General features: G+C 71.5%; 3 protein-coding genes across 3 annotated transcripts; all 3 read right to left on the bottom strand.

Moving 5' to 3' along the window:
* Positions 1 to 5,928: 5,928 nt before the first annotated feature.
* AURANDRAFT_19832 (hypothetical protein) lies at positions 5,929 to 6,855 on the bottom strand (the record flags this gene model as incomplete). Its single annotated transcript, XM_009034976.1, has 1 exon — positions 5,929 to 6,855. The coding sequence occupies one exon, from the start codon at positions 6,853 to 6,855 to the stop codon at positions 5,929 to 5,931; it is 927 nt and encodes a 308-aa protein (XP_009033224.1).
* A 1,407-nt stretch (positions 6,856 to 8,262) lies between these two features.
* Positions 8,263 to 11,525, bottom strand: AURANDRAFT_70765 (hypothetical protein; the record flags this gene model as incomplete). Its single annotated transcript, XM_009034975.1, has 2 exons — positions 8,263 to 10,546; positions 10,747 to 11,525. 2 exons carry the CDS (start codon positions 11,464 to 11,466, stop codon positions 9,392 to 9,394), a joined length of 1,875 nt encoding a protein of 624 aa, XP_009033223.1.
* Positions 11,526 to 13,310: 1,785 nt separating this feature from the next.
* On the bottom strand, positions 13,311 to 14,156 carry AURANDRAFT_20218 (hypothetical protein; the record flags this gene model as incomplete). The annotated part of the gene is made up of 1 exon (XM_009034974.1): positions 13,311 to 14,156. The coding sequence occupies one exon, from the start codon at positions 14,154 to 14,156 to the stop codon at positions 13,311 to 13,313; it is 846 nt and encodes a 281-aa protein (XP_009033222.1).
* Positions 14,157 to 14,160: the final 4 nt, after the last annotated feature.

Raw genomic sequence — 14,160 nt, 5'->3', positions numbered from 1 at the left:
GCCGCGGCGCTCGTCGCGAGCGACTGGTCCGAGCGCCTGCGGTCCGCGGCCCGCGCGCGGGCGCTGCGCCGGGCGGCGGCGCGACGGCCGAGGAAGAAGCCCAAGGCCGAAACGAGGGACCCGATTCTCGCCGCGCTGGGCGCCGTCGAGGACGCCGTCACAGAGGCGCCCGCGGTCAACTACGGCGACGTGCGGGGCGTCGTCGACGCCTTCGGGCGCGACGCCGCGGGGCCGCTCCGCGCGCTCGCCCGCGAGGAGCTCGACGCCTTCGGCCACTACGAGAGCGCGGGCCTGGGAGCGCTCACCGCGGGTTTGGGCGCGCCCGCGTCGCCGCGGAGCCCGACGAAGATCTCGCCGCTCTGGCAGGGCGGCGAGGCGGCCATGACGCGGGCGGAGCTCGCGCGCGAGCACGCGCCGGGCGGCGTCGTCTTCGCGTCCAAGCACTTCCACGTCGACAAGTACGCGCCGGACGACGAGCGGACCGTGCTCCTGCTCCGGCGCGACGCGGCCAAGCCCTGCGAGGTCTTCGTGAGCTCGCGCGACGACCTCTGCGCCGCGCGGAGCGGCGTCCACTTCGCGGCCATTCGGCGCGAGCCCGTGCGCTTCCGCAAGGGCCAGCACGCCGCGCGCGTCGCCGTCGATCCCGCGGCGACGCGGTCGACGTGGGACGGGCCCGCGTCCTTCTACCTCGTCATCGACGGCTGCGGCCGGAGCACCTTCGACCTCCAGCACTGGACGACGTGCCGCGTGACGATCCTCAGCGACGACGCGTTCCCCCGGGGCCGCGACGAGATCGCGGGCTCGCGCGCCGACGGCTCGTCGCCGTTCCTCTGGCTGCTCCGGGCCTTCTACGAGGCGCTGAGCGAAGACCTCGCGGCGGCGGTGCCCGGCGGCTTCCGGCGGCCCCTGGGCGAGGCCTGCGTCGGCGCGTTTCTCGGCGCGGTCTTCGCGTGCGGCTTCGCGCCCTTCGCGGTCCGGCGCTGCCTCCTCGCGCTGGCCGACGACGGCGACGGGCCGGCCCAGGCGCGCTTCTACGGCGCCCTGGGCCTGTTGGGCACGGCGCTCCTCGAGCGCTGCTACCGGGCGCCCCGGGGCGAGGGCGCCCTGGAGCGGGCCTTTTCCGTGAAGCTCGCGCGGTCGCTCGCCGACGGCGACTACCTCGACGCGCGCGACGCCGACGGCGCGCGGCGGAGGCTCGCGCGGCTGCTCGACGACGTGGAGCCCCTCGTGGCCAACGCCTGGCGGTCCGTCTTCGACCTCGCCCAGGCGCTCGCCTTCGTGGTCGCGGCGCCGCTGTGCTCGGCGGCGCTCGCTCCGCGACAGCCCTACGCGTTCCCCGCGATCTGGGCCGCCGTCGTCGCGCTGGCGGCCGCCGGCCGCGCCTGCGCAAACCGGCCGCGCCTCGCCGCGGTCTACCGGGACCGGCGCGACGACGCGCGGCGCCTCGCGGGTGGCCTCGCGGCGGACCGGCGCCAGGCGTCGACGCTGCGGCTCGGCGACGGCCGCGTCGCCGCGTTCAACGTCGCCTACGGCGCGCGCCTCGCGGCGCGGCGCGACGTCGAGGCGGCGGCGGCGTCGTCGTCGGGCGCCGCGGCCTTCGCCGCCGCCGCGGCGCTCTGGGGGCTCGCGGCCGCGGCGCCGGCGCTGGTCCGCGACACGTCCTTGGCGGCGGACGACGTCGCCGTCTTCGGCTACCTCGCCGCCGTCGTGGGCGCCGCCCTCGTCGCGGCCAACGGGAGCCTCGACCGGCTCCAGGCGGGCCAGGCGCAGGTCGAGGCGCTCGCCTTCGCCGTCGCGCGCGACGACGACGCGGTCGCCGCGCGCGCGGAGCGGCGCCGCGCGTCCTCGGAGCGCGCCGCGTTCTACGAGGCCATGCTCTCCAGCGGCCACCCCGTCCACCTCATATGCGACGCCATCCACCTGAGCGCCTGCACGGGGCTCCGCGTGCCGAAGAAGTGGGGCCGCTTCGACGCGGCGCTCGCGGGCGACGCGGGGCTCGTTCGCTGCGACTTCTCGATCCCTCTTGACGGCCGCGTCTTCGGCCTGCCGGCGCCCGAGGGCCACGCGCGGGCGCGGGACACGGCGCTGCTGTGGCTGCTGTCGGGCGCCGTCCGGCCGCGCGAGGGGGCCGTGCACCTGCCGCCGGAGGCGTCCGCGGTATTGGTGCCCGAAGAGCCGACGCTCGCCTACGGGCCGCGGCTGCTGGACAATCTGCGGGCCGCCTGCGGCGACGCTTTGACGTCGGGCCTCGAGGACGCCCTGGTTTTTGATGTTTGCGAGGCGCTGGGCATGCGGCGGAGTTTGTTGACGGCGGCCGCGGCCGCGGACGCGGCGACGCTCACGGACGAGGACGCGGCCGCGTTCGCCGTCGCCGCGGCGCTTTTGGCGAACCCGGACATCGTCGTCCTCGAGACGCGCTGCGTGTCCCACAAGCTCCTCGAGGGGCTGAAGCGCTACGTCGACGGCGACCTGCTGCCCCACGCGCCCCACAGCCTCCGCGCGGCCGGCGCGTCGCGCGCGGCGTTCGTCCGCGTGCCGAAGGACCTGACCTTCGCCGTCGACGCGTGCCTCGTCTTCGACGACGGCGGGGACAACGAGGCGAGCCCGGGCCGCGCGTCGCGGCCGACGGCGCTGCGGCTCGTGCCCACGCGGCGCGCGTCCGTCGTCGGCTCCGAGGCGCTCGCGACGCCCGTCGCGGGGCAGACGACCTACGTCTGCGAGCGGGGCTGCGGCTTCGCCGGGTCCTTCGAGGCCTGCGGCGCCCACGAGGCGGCGTGCCTCTACACGGGGCCGCCCGTGGCGACGCCGCCGCCGGGCTACCGCAAGAGCCTCTACCGGCCGCCGACGCCGCTGCCGACGCCGACGCCGTCCGTCGGCGAGCCGTCCGCGCGGTCGTCGTGCCCCTCCGAGGGCGCGCCGTCGCCGCGGTCCGCGTCGCCGGAGGCGGACGCCGCCGGCGGCGACGCGCCCGCGGACCTGCCCGCGGAGCCCGTCGAGGCGCCGCCGGACGAAGGCGCCGGCGGCGCCGTCTTCGCGCCCGTCGACGGCGTCGAGTTCTACTACTGCGACAAGGGCTGCGGCTTCAAGGGCGCCTTCGCCGAGGTCGCCGCCCACGAGGAGGACTGCGACTACGACGACGACGCGAGCGGCGGCGACGACGACGACGGCGGCGACGACGACAGCGTCGTCATGTCGCCCGCGGACCGGAAAAAGGCACTCGCGCGCTTTGAGCAGGCCGGCCAGGAGCAGCAGCGCGCATCGCAGCTGGCCGCCGCGGCGACGAAGGCGTCCTTCAGCAAAGGGGACGACGGCGACAAGGCGAAACTGCGCATCTCCTTGGGCAAGAGCCCGAAGCCCGCGGCGAAGTCGCCCGCGGGAAGCCCCGGCGCGCGGACCTTCCGCATGCGGCCGTCGACCTACTCGCCGGCCGGCGGGGCCCGGTCCATGGCGCCGGCGAGCTCCACGGCGGCCTCGCCGTCGCGCCTCGGCGGCCGGACCTTCAAGATGAAGCCGTCGACGTACGCGCCCGGCGGCGCCGCGAAGGGCGCCGCCGGCGCCGCGGCGCGCGACAAGATGAAGAAGATGACGCTGCGCATGAAGCCCGGCGACTTCGGGCCGCGCAAGCCATCCCCGAAGATCGTCGCCATCGACGAGGAGTCGCCCGTGGAGACGCCGCGGACCGAGGCCTACGGCGCGTCGTCCCCCGCGCCCGTCGACGGCGTCGAGACCTACAACTGCGACCGCGGCTGCGGCTTCCGGGGCACCTTCGACGAGTGCGTCGCCCACGAGGCGACCTGCGCCGGCGCGCCGCCCGCCGGCGGCGTCCAGACCTACTACTGCGAGCGCGGCTGCGGCTTCGCGGGCGACTTCGCGGAGGTCACGGCGCACGAGCTCGGCTGCGCCTTCGGCGCGGCCCAGCCCGAGGTGTCCGCCGGCGCCGTGACGGCGCCCGTGCCCGCGCGCTGCGAGCACGCGCCCTCCGCGCCCTGGCGGCCCGCCGGCGACTCGACGAAGTGCCCCGTCGTGCCCCCGCTCGCGAACCTGCCCGCCGGCGGCGACGGCGCGGCGCCCGCCGGCGGCGACGGCGCGGAGACCGGCGCCTACATGTGCGAGCGGGGCTGCGGCTTCGAGGGCGGGCTCGACGCCGTCACCGCCCACGAGGCCTCGTGCGCCTACGAGCCGGGCGCGGCCGAGGAGGCGTTCTCCTGCGAGCGCAAGTGCGGCTTCTCGGGGACCTACGAGGCCTGCGTCGCCCACGAGGCCCGGTGCACCTTCGGCGACCCGCCGCCCGCGGCCGTCGAGGAGGGCGGCCGCGAGTCGAGCCCGGCGCCGCGCGGGCGCGACGCGAAGCCCGAGGCGCCCCCGGCGGCCGCCGAGGAGCCCGAGCCCGAGGCCGAGCCCGAGCCCGAGGCCGAGCCGGAGCCCGAGCCCGAACCGGAGGCGGAGGCGGAGGAGCTCTACGAGTGCCAGAACTTCTGCGGCTTCCGGGGGAACTTCGACGCCTGCGTCGCCCACGAGGCCCAGTGCACCTTCTCCAAGGACGCCGAGGCGCCGGACGCCGAGGCGCCGGACGCCGAGGCGCCGGACGCCGAGGCGCCGGACGTCGAGGCGCCGGACGTCGAGGCGCCGCGCGCGGACGTCGAGACGCCGGCGAAGGCGGCGATGCCGACGCGCGCCGCGCCGCCGGCGCCGGACGCGGCCGCGGCGACGCCGCCGCCCCGGCGGCTCGCGCCGCTCGGCGGCGACGCGGAGGGCGGCGCCGCGACGCCCGCGGACGACGTCGAGGCCGCGAAGCAGCGGCTCGCGCTCCGGCGGCAGCAGAGCCTCGAGCGGTCCGCGAAGAAGAAGCGCAAGGTCCGGAAGAAGAAGGGCTAGGCGCCGCGCCGTAATACTGCCTGTCTCGCCTTAGGAGAACCTAGGCCCGCTTCGTGAACTCCCAGAGGGCGATGGTCGCGCCCTCGGGCAGGGACGCCGGGTCGTCCGGCTCGAGGGCCTTGGCGTCGTCCGGCGACATGCGGAGGGACCGCTTCGCCCAGCCGCGCTCCTCGAGGGCCGCGAGGCACGCGTCCTCCATGAGGCGCAGGTTCGGGTCCCGCGTCGCCGCGAAGAGGAAGCGGAGCTTCGGGTTGAGCGCGGCGAGCGCGTCCAGTCCCACGCCGAGGCGCGTGCACTCCCAGGGCGAGAAGAGGAGGTCGGAGCCCAGCACGATGTCGACGCCCGACGCCGCGATGCGCTTCGGCAGGGGCGCGCCCCACTCCCAGTCGAGGGCCGCGGCCTTGGCGACGACGCCGTTGTACATCGCGTCGACGCGGAGCGCCGCGACGCTCTCGGGGTGGTCGTCCGTGAAGAAGACCGCCGACGCGCCGAGCTTCGCGGCGTTGAGCCCCGCGCAGCCGTCGCTCGCGCCGACCTCGACGACGCGCGCGCCGTGGAGCTCCGCGCGGAACGACCGCGCGAGCGTCAGCGCGAGCGCGTGCGCCGCGCGGCCGCTCGTCGTCCCCGCCTCGACGTCGTACTCGCGGACGAGCGCCTCCCCCCGCTGCACGCGCCGGAAGAGGCCGGGCGTCGCGCAGGGCTGCTCGACGACCTGCTCGGAAGACGCGACGGACGGCGCCGGCTCCCGCGGCGCGTCGCCGGCGTCCGGCGCCGCCCCCGGCTTGGGCTTCTTGGCCGGCGGCGCGTCGGCGCCGCTCCGCGGCGAGCCGGACCGCGACCGCGACGTGATCGGGCTCTTCGTCATCGACGCGATGCGGTTGCGCCTGGGCGAGTGTCGACGTCGCTGGTGCGCTGGGCGAATGTCGACGTCGCGCGGTCGATCGCAGCCTCACATCGACCGTCTGGGAAGCGCTTCGTGCCGTGCATGTTGCACTTCAACACTTCCCAGGACGCGTCCCCGCGCGCGCCCCGAACGGACCCACCCCCGCTACTTTAGTCGCCCGCGTCCTCGGCGCGCTGGAAGACCTTGACGTAGGCGACGGCCATCTCCGCCGGGCAGGCGTCGTCTGCGATGCCGCGGCGGCCGCCCCAGGAGCCGCCGACGGCGACGTTGAGGATGAGGTGGAAGGGCTCGTCGAAGGGCCACTGCTCGTGGCCCTTGTGCTCGTTGGCGTACGTGTAGAACTTGCGGTCGTCGACGAAGAAGTCGAGGCGCTCCGCCGTCCACTCGACGGCGTAGACGTGAAAGTCGTCGTGGCAGTCGCGGACGCCCGCGACGCGGCGGTTGTGGTTGCCGCGTCGTCTGTGGTTGTGCTCCGTGTGGACCGACGCGCGGATGACGCCCGGCTCGTAGCCGACGTTCTCCATGACGTCGATCTCGCCGGACTTGGGCCACTTGCCGAATTTCGAGGCCGAGGGCATGAGCCAGATCGCGGGCCAGAGGCCGCGCTTCCCCGGCGTGAGCCGCGCGCAGACCTCGACGCGGCCGTAGCGCCAGCGGCCGTTGGCCGCGGACCGCGTCGTGAGCCGCGCGGACGAGTAGGCCTGGCCGCCGCTCGCTTCCTTCGCCGCGCGGATCAAGAGGCGCCCGCCGGCCACGCGGGCGTTGTCGCGCGACGCGTCCGTGTAGTGCTGCCGCTCCGCGTGGACCGCGTTGTTCACCCAGGCGTTGCAGTCCGTCTGGTGCTCCCACCGCGCGGGGTCCGGCGGGCCGTCGCGGTCGAACGCGTCGGCGAAGACGAGGCGCCAGGGCCGGCCCGTCGCCGCGCCGAGGTCGTCGAGCTCGCCGCGGCTGCGCCGCTGCCACTCCCAGGCGCTCAGGGACGTCCGGGCCTCCGAGGGGTCCGCGGTGTCGTCGAAGACCTCGGGCCGCTCGGCCGGCTCGACGAGGAGCTGGGCCTCGGGCGTGCCCACGAGCATGAACTTGTGCTGGGGCAGCTTGAGCACGAGGTCCCCGAGCACGCTCGCGTCGCTGACGCGGCCCTTCTGGGCCTTGAGGCCCGCGACGCGCTGCCGCTCCGGCGGCACCGTCGTCTCCGACTCCAGGATGATCTTGAGGTCGCCGACGGTGAGGCTCGCGTCGACGCAGAGGTCGATCTCCTGCTTGTTCCACTTGGCCACGAGCAGCACGCGCCGCGGCGCCTCGTCCTCGTCGGCCTCCGCGGCGTCGGGCGCGGTCGGCGTGGGCAGGGCGGGTGCGACGGCCTCTTTGGGCTGCTTCGGGTGGTCCTTGGCGAGGGGCGCCGGCGTCGGCGCTGCCGTCGTCGCGACGTCCATGAGCTGCGTCGCCGCGTCGGGCGCACCCATCGGCGGGGTTCGACGCCGCTGCAACCGGCGGCGCGATCTCAACGCGATCGAGGCAAGGGGTAATAAATAGTACTAGAGGGGTAATAAATAGTATGGGGTGGCAGCTCAACGAGATTATGTTGCGCGAGCTCCTCGTACTGCAACCCATCGTTTTGGGGCAATGTTGACGACTTTTGGCCGGGGACTTTTCGACGCCGCCGTCGTCGACGCGGCCCCAGACGGACCGCAGCGGTATTCGCTCCCCCGCGAAGGCGCCCGCGACAAGACTTACGCGTCCGGGCGGTTCGGGTCCGGTGGAAGGAAACCGAGGCGCGCTGGAGGGCACCGTGTCCGGTTTGGCGCCACGCGAGGAAGGGGGTTTTGGGGCAGCTCTTGGACGTGTTCGCGATGATGATGGTCGTGGACCGTCTGCTGGCGCTGCAGAGCCCTTCGTTGGTACCTATGGATGGGCTCGAGCATCTCAGGACACGAAAAGTTCTCGACCTCGAATGCCCGCACGCTGCCCGAGAAACTGTGTTGCGACACCGTCGGCGCCGGGGCTGCGCAGGCTCTGAGATCGTGGGAAAAGTGTGTCCTGAAGGTTTCGAGCCCCCCGCGGGTACCCATAGGGCGCCTCCAACCTCTAAGGACAAGAAAATATCGCACACTCGACTCACACCGCCGCCCTCTCGTCCCGCCGCCGAACAACCGTCGCGCTCGCGAGCCAACGCAATGATCTCAGCAGCCCAAATTCGCTGCCCCGCCCCGTCGAAGGGTTCCGCAGCCGCGCCGCGCCGCGCGACCCGCCATCGTTGCACTCAGCCCGCGCGCTGCGGCGTGGAAGAAGAAAGAAAACGCTAGCGGCGGCCCCGAGTAGTACGAGGACCTCGCGTTTCGCCTGCCACCCCATCTAGATTTATATCCCCTTGATCGAGGGCTGCTCTGGGGGCAGCTTTGACCTTCGCCAGGACATTTGCCACTGTATTTGCCACAAGGTGCTCTGCCACAGCTCGAAGCATCGGAGCGCCACACCGACGTCCGAACGTGTCATGGCCATGCAGGCGCTGGAGCGGACCCTCTACCGATCCATCTTGCGCCTCACGCGCGAGCTCGAAGCGCCGTCGCGCCGCGGATCGCTGAGCGCGTGCCCGGAGAAATACTTTAGCCGCTCGGAGGGCAAGGTCGTGCCGCTGCCCCGCGAGGCGCGGTCCGCCGGCGACGAGGCGCGCGCGGCCGACGACGCCGTGGACCATCTCGTCTTCCGCGCGAACGGCGGCTCCGAGTTTTACACGCCGCACCGCTCGCGGTCGCTGCGGGCCGTCGCGACGGCGGCGGCGCGCGACGCCGCGACGTACGCCGGGCGCTTCGACGCCGCGGAGCTGGGCATGGCGGCCGTGCGCCACCTCGGCAAGGCCGCGGCGATCTCGTCGTCGCTCGCGCGGCGCGACGCCGCCGTTGCCGCGCCGTCCGCCGGCGTCGCGCTGCGCGAGGCGACCGCGGACGACGCTCTGGTCGGCTCCGTGCTCCTGTCGCACCCCATGGCCTGCCTGAGCCAGCCGACGCTCCACGGCGCCGTCGTCGTGCTCGTCGCCGCGGAGGAGTCGAACGGCGGCTCGTCGGACGGCGAGTTCGTCATGGGCGTCGTCGTGAACAAGCGCGCGGGCCTCGGCCTGCGCGACGCGGCGACGGAGCACGGCGCGGCGCTTCTGGGCGACGCCATCCTCGACGCGGACCTCTACGTCGGCGGCGACGTCGCGACGCAGACGCTCACGGCCGTGCGGGCGCCGGGGTTCGCCGGCGACGGCGCGGCGGCGCCGCCGTGGTTCACGCACGACTTGGCCGCGGTCCGCGAGGCCATCGAGCGGCGCGGCCTCGAGGACTACAAGATCCTCTGCGGCTACTGCGGCTGGTCGCGGGCCCAGCTCCTCAACGAGCTCGACCGCTCCGTCTGGTTCCGCGCCTGCGCCGACGCGCCCGAGGCGCTCGCGCTCGCGGACGCGCCCGGCGACGCGCTCTGGCGCGGCGCGCTCTCCGCGCTCTCGCCGGCCCACGAGGACCTCTCGAAGCTCGCCCACGCCCACGGCGACGTCATCGCGAGCCTCGGCGAGCTCGGCGCGGGCGACTGCGACGCCTAGGGTAGCTCGGGCTCCAGCCAACGCCGCGCGCACCATCACGGGGAGTATTCGGAGAGCGCGGCGTGGGCGCTGCGGGACTTGCGGATGATCTCGGCCCAGCCGAGCTTGTTCGCGATCTCGCGGACGTCGGCCTGGAGCTGCTTCCGCGTCGCCCGGAGCCGCGTGCCCGTGGACCGGTTGACGATGAGGAGGTAGAGGGGCCCGATGGACGACGCGACGGAGAGGAAGGACTCGGACGCGTAGATGGACGTCGCGGACACGAAGGGCATGAAGAAGAAGTAGAGCACGGCCTCGGGGAAGCCGTAGAGCGCGTAGACGACGGCCGTGTACGTGAGGTGGAGCGCGGGGATGAGGATCATGCCGCAGAGCACCTTCCACGTCGCGAGCACGTCGTTGCCCCGCAGCTTCACGCGGCTCCCGGCTAAGGCGACCTTGGCCTTGTGCCTCGAGATCGCGTCCGTAAACACGAGGAGCGGCGACGCCAGCAGCAGCCCCGGGAAGATGGCCAGGCTGTAGGCGAAGAGGATGGTCACGCGCAGCCCCAAAATCGCCAGGGCGTCGAAGCGGTCCACGACGTCGTCGTCGGCGCCGCCCAGCAGCACCTGGCGGTCGTGGATGTTGTAGTGCTTGAGCGTCTCGTGGTACTTCTCGACGCGGACGACGACGTCGCGGACCTCCGGGTGCGCGCCCTCGTCGCGCTCCACGGACGCCGCGAAGCCCCGCGTCAGGGCGACCTTCTCCTCCAAAGTCAGCCGCTTCCCGTCGGGCACGTAGAGCCGCCGGAGCATCCAGAAGATCTCCGCCATGTCACTCGACGGCGCCTGCACCGTCACGGCCTTGACGGCCGTGAGGATCTCCGCCATGAGCGCGTCGCCGGCGCCGCGCTTGTCGCCGCCGAGGTAGCGGTCCACGAGATCCCGCGACACCTCGAAGGGCTCGCCGTAGTCGACGAAGACGCGGCTCCGGAACTTGTGGCCCGAGAAGTAGTTGAGGCCGACGGCGGCGATGCGGAGCCGCGACCGCAGCGCCTCGCCGTGCTTCGCGCAGGCGCCCAACGCCATCACGGCGATGCCCGCCTTCAACGGTAAGAGGCTCGACCGGTCGTGGGAGCCGCCCTCGGGGAAGATGCCGATGACGCCGTTGTCGTCCAGCGCGTCGTAGATCGCGTCGTACATGTCGTGCTGGTCCACCTGGGCAGGAAAAGAGAGATTCAATGTCGCTTCAACGTGAGTGTTCCGCGCGCGCGCGTTCCGGAAAAAGCATCCATGCTTCGAGGCCGTTCCGAGAGATGATCGCTCGTCCAAAAATCAGCCGAAACGAGTGGAAAACGGCCGAGAGAGGAGCCTTTGAAGTTGGGAATTTCGCTCTCTTTTCCTGCCCTGTGGTCCACCTTGGGCATGACCTTGAAGGCCGCGTCCTTGACGTCCGCCGCCGTCGCGTCGGGGTTCGCGTCGGACCCCCGGAAGGCCGGCGCGGCGCAAACTAGTAACTCGTCGGAGACGACGTCCGCGACCTTGGCGAGCGCGCCCTTGCACGCGCCCGCGGAGATGAGGAGCTGGTCCCCGGGCTTCACCTGCTTTACAAAGGCCGTGCCGCTGCCGTGGACGTGCACGGCGCCGCCGTCGGCCGCCGCCGCGGCCTTCGCGAGCTTCCCGGCGCCGACCGCGGCGATGTCCTGCGCGCGTTCCACGGGGACGCAGTCTAAGCCGCGCGCGAGCGACGCGACGATGTCCGCGGGGCCGCCCTTGAAGCGCATGGACTTGGCCGCGCAGAGGAAGCCGATGTTGCGCTCGAAGGTCTTGAGCACGATCATGGGGTCGATGAACTGGTTGCTGTGCGGCGCGATCGCGACGAGGAGCGGGCAGTCGCTCGCGTTGAGCTTGTGCGCGCCGGCGACCGCGACCTGGCGGAAGAAGATGTCGACGCAGCCGCTCAGAAAGTTGCAGATGAGCATGCGCGTCGACACGTTGTACAAAATCCAGATGAGGCACACGAAGGACCCGACGGCCGTCGACAGCAGCGGCGGGTAGCGGTAGGCGTTCATCGTCGCCGTCGTCCCCGTCGCCGCCCAGAGCAGCCACCCGTGGCGGATCGGCTGGCGCGACGACATTGTGGGAAACGCCAAACGGCCTCCGGCGAGGCGTCGGCGGCGGCGGCGGCGCGGGCGGCGTGGATGTTGCTTTAGGAGCTGATGCACCAGTCGCGTCCACGGCGGATCTGGCCGTCGGCGGGCGTCGCCGGCCTCACCGGCATAATATAGGATGAGCCGTAGTGATTATAATTGCCCAACGTATATATCATAAACGATGCGAGCCACTCGTTTTAAAGTTTGCATCGTCTTCAATATTGGCTGTGCACTCACAGCCATTCATATCCCAAAGTTCATCGAGCTCAGTGAAGTTTATTCCGTCGAGGGTTAGTTTTGCTTATGGCCTCGAGCGTGCGGCCGCGCGCGTCTCCGCGCGCCCACGTATCCCGCCAGCCGCCTCGACGCCCCGCGCTCCTTCATCTGGGTAGATTAAGCTAGACTAGGGAACGAAGGGGAGACAAATCGATCTGCCGACGCCGATGTCCCTGCGAAATAATCACAACGCCGTCGCGCTGGATTATTTAATCTACGTCGGCTAGAAGGGACGCCGGAGGCTGGCCGGCGCCGGCAACCTGCGCGCCGATTTAATTCCATTTTAAATCAACCATAGCCATTGAATTTCGTCAACATTGACGACAACGATACCTCGACAGCCCGGTCCGCATCGCATCTCCGCATCGCTGCGCTCGACCGACGAGATGCTTGGTGAACTGTTGGACGTCCAGAGCTCCGCGAATATGAAGGGACGTGCAACGATCCCAGTGGCTTCGAGGTCCGCAAACATGTGGGCGAGGCACCTGCGAAGACGCGACATCCAAACGATTGCGAGGTGGCGCAAACGGGCAGCTTCAGGGGGTGCAGTGAGGCTCGGCAGCGTCCCCCGACCCAATTTCGGGTCGCTTTCGAGCCACAGAGCGTCGGGAATCGTTCGTCATGGGGGCCACCAGATGCTCTCGCGACAGCTCCTCGGCTCGAGTCGATTTGATCGAGATCATCTCAGCGCCTCCGACGGGCGCGCGGCGCCGCGGGTGACACGGTGCTCACCGCGCAATGAATGAGACGTTCGGTGCGCCAGTGCTAAGCAGAGACCTCCGGGAAAACATTCCAGGGGTGGCTTACCCAGGGTCTAGCGCACCGCTCGACCTCTGGAACTAAGTTGGGCCCCTCGTCGGTCGCCCACCATCGTTAACGGCCGTTCTCGTCATCCACGGGCTGCCCCGACGCGAACCAAGTTGCTCGCCATCGACCGGTGGTCTTTCCCGAGCGACTCGCAGTCGGGCCCGAGGCGCGGCATGGTCCACAGACCGAGCGCCGCGCCAAGTCCTGGAACCGCTGCATCGGACGCCCAGAAAACCGTGGTCGCAGAAGATACCTTGACTGCATGATTCTGTTTTTCAATGGCCATGGTTGGTCCAAAAACACGATGATGGCATATTAAATCATGCGCCATCTGGCAGTACGGGGACCGCGCAGGTCGCTCTTAGATTAAATCGTAGCCCGATCATCAGAAAACGGGACCTCCGAAACCATAGCGCAACTCTGACTTCGTATTAAACCCCCTTAGAACCTAAGATGAAGATTAAGCGGGGAGTGGGCTGGGGGGTCGGTCGCGAACGGCGCGGATAGACCGGGGGGTCCGCCGCGCCGCCTCCGGCTCCCCCCAGGACGATGGAGCTTCGGCGGCGCGGCGCGGGTGGTTTGGGCGCGGGGGCGCGGCGCGCCCGGTGCGCCGCCGGCGCGCGGCCGCCCGGGAGTCGGAGCGCTGGCCCGTCGCGGCTCGGTACTTCTCCCGGGTCGGCGGCCTCGCCCAATCGGGCGAGCGCCGGCGGCGCGTCTCGGGCGCGCCGCGGCCCCGAAAAAGCGCCCTAGGGCTGGATGATGGAGCCCGTCGTGTCCCAGGAGGCCGACGCGCAGACGCAGCCCGTCGTCGGGACGCAGACCTCGGTGATGCGGTTGTCGTGGTTCATCGTCAGCGACTGGAGCGTCGACCCCGCGTCGGGTTTGAACGTGTCCCAGACCTCGATGGTGTTGTCCTCGGTGCCGACGAACATGAGGCGGCCCGACTTGGAGAAGGCGCAGGAGTACTTGGGGATGGACTTGGACTCCGCGGACGACCCGACGAACGTGTTCGCGGCGCCGAGCGTGCGGACGTCGTAGAGGAAGGAGCCCATGGCTTCCGTGGCGACGCCGATGCCGAAGCCGTTGGACTGGTACTTGACCTTGTTGACGTCGATGAGCGTCTTCGTCTGGCCGCGCTTCATGCCCGCGTCCAGATCCGCCTGGTAGAGGCGCATCGTCGACGTCGGCGTCTTCTGGCCGATGGCCCAGGTCATCATGGAGCCGTCGGCGGACGACGTGACGAACTCCTTGAAGGCGCCGGGCTTGAAGTCGCAACTGGTCACGTCCTTGTCGTGGCCCTCGAAGATGAAGCCGCGCATGTCGATGTCCTTGCCCTCGGGGAGCGCGTTCATGTCCCAGAGCGACGCGGAGTTGTCGCCGCTCGTCGTGAGGAGCTTGTTGTCGCCGAGGAAGCGGCCGTTGCAGACGTAGCCCTCGTGGCCCTCGAGGGAGAAGAGGAGCTTGCCCGCGGGGTCCGCGGCCGTCGGCAGCTGCCACACCGTGCAGACGTTGTCGAGGCCGCCGGACGCGCACATGTTCTTGTCGTCCTGGGACGCCTCGGCGAACATGACCCAGGCCGACTTCAGCGGCATGAGG

The sequence above is a fragment of the Aureococcus anophagefferens genome, assembly GCF_000186865.1.
Source record: "Aureococcus anophagefferens unplaced genomic scaffold AURANscaffold_2, whole genome shotgun sequence".
Lineage (NCBI taxonomy): Eukaryota > Pelagophyceae > Pelagomonadales > Pelagomonadaceae > Aureococcus > Aureococcus anophagefferens.
This window is presented reverse-complemented; position numbering and strand designations above follow the sequence as displayed.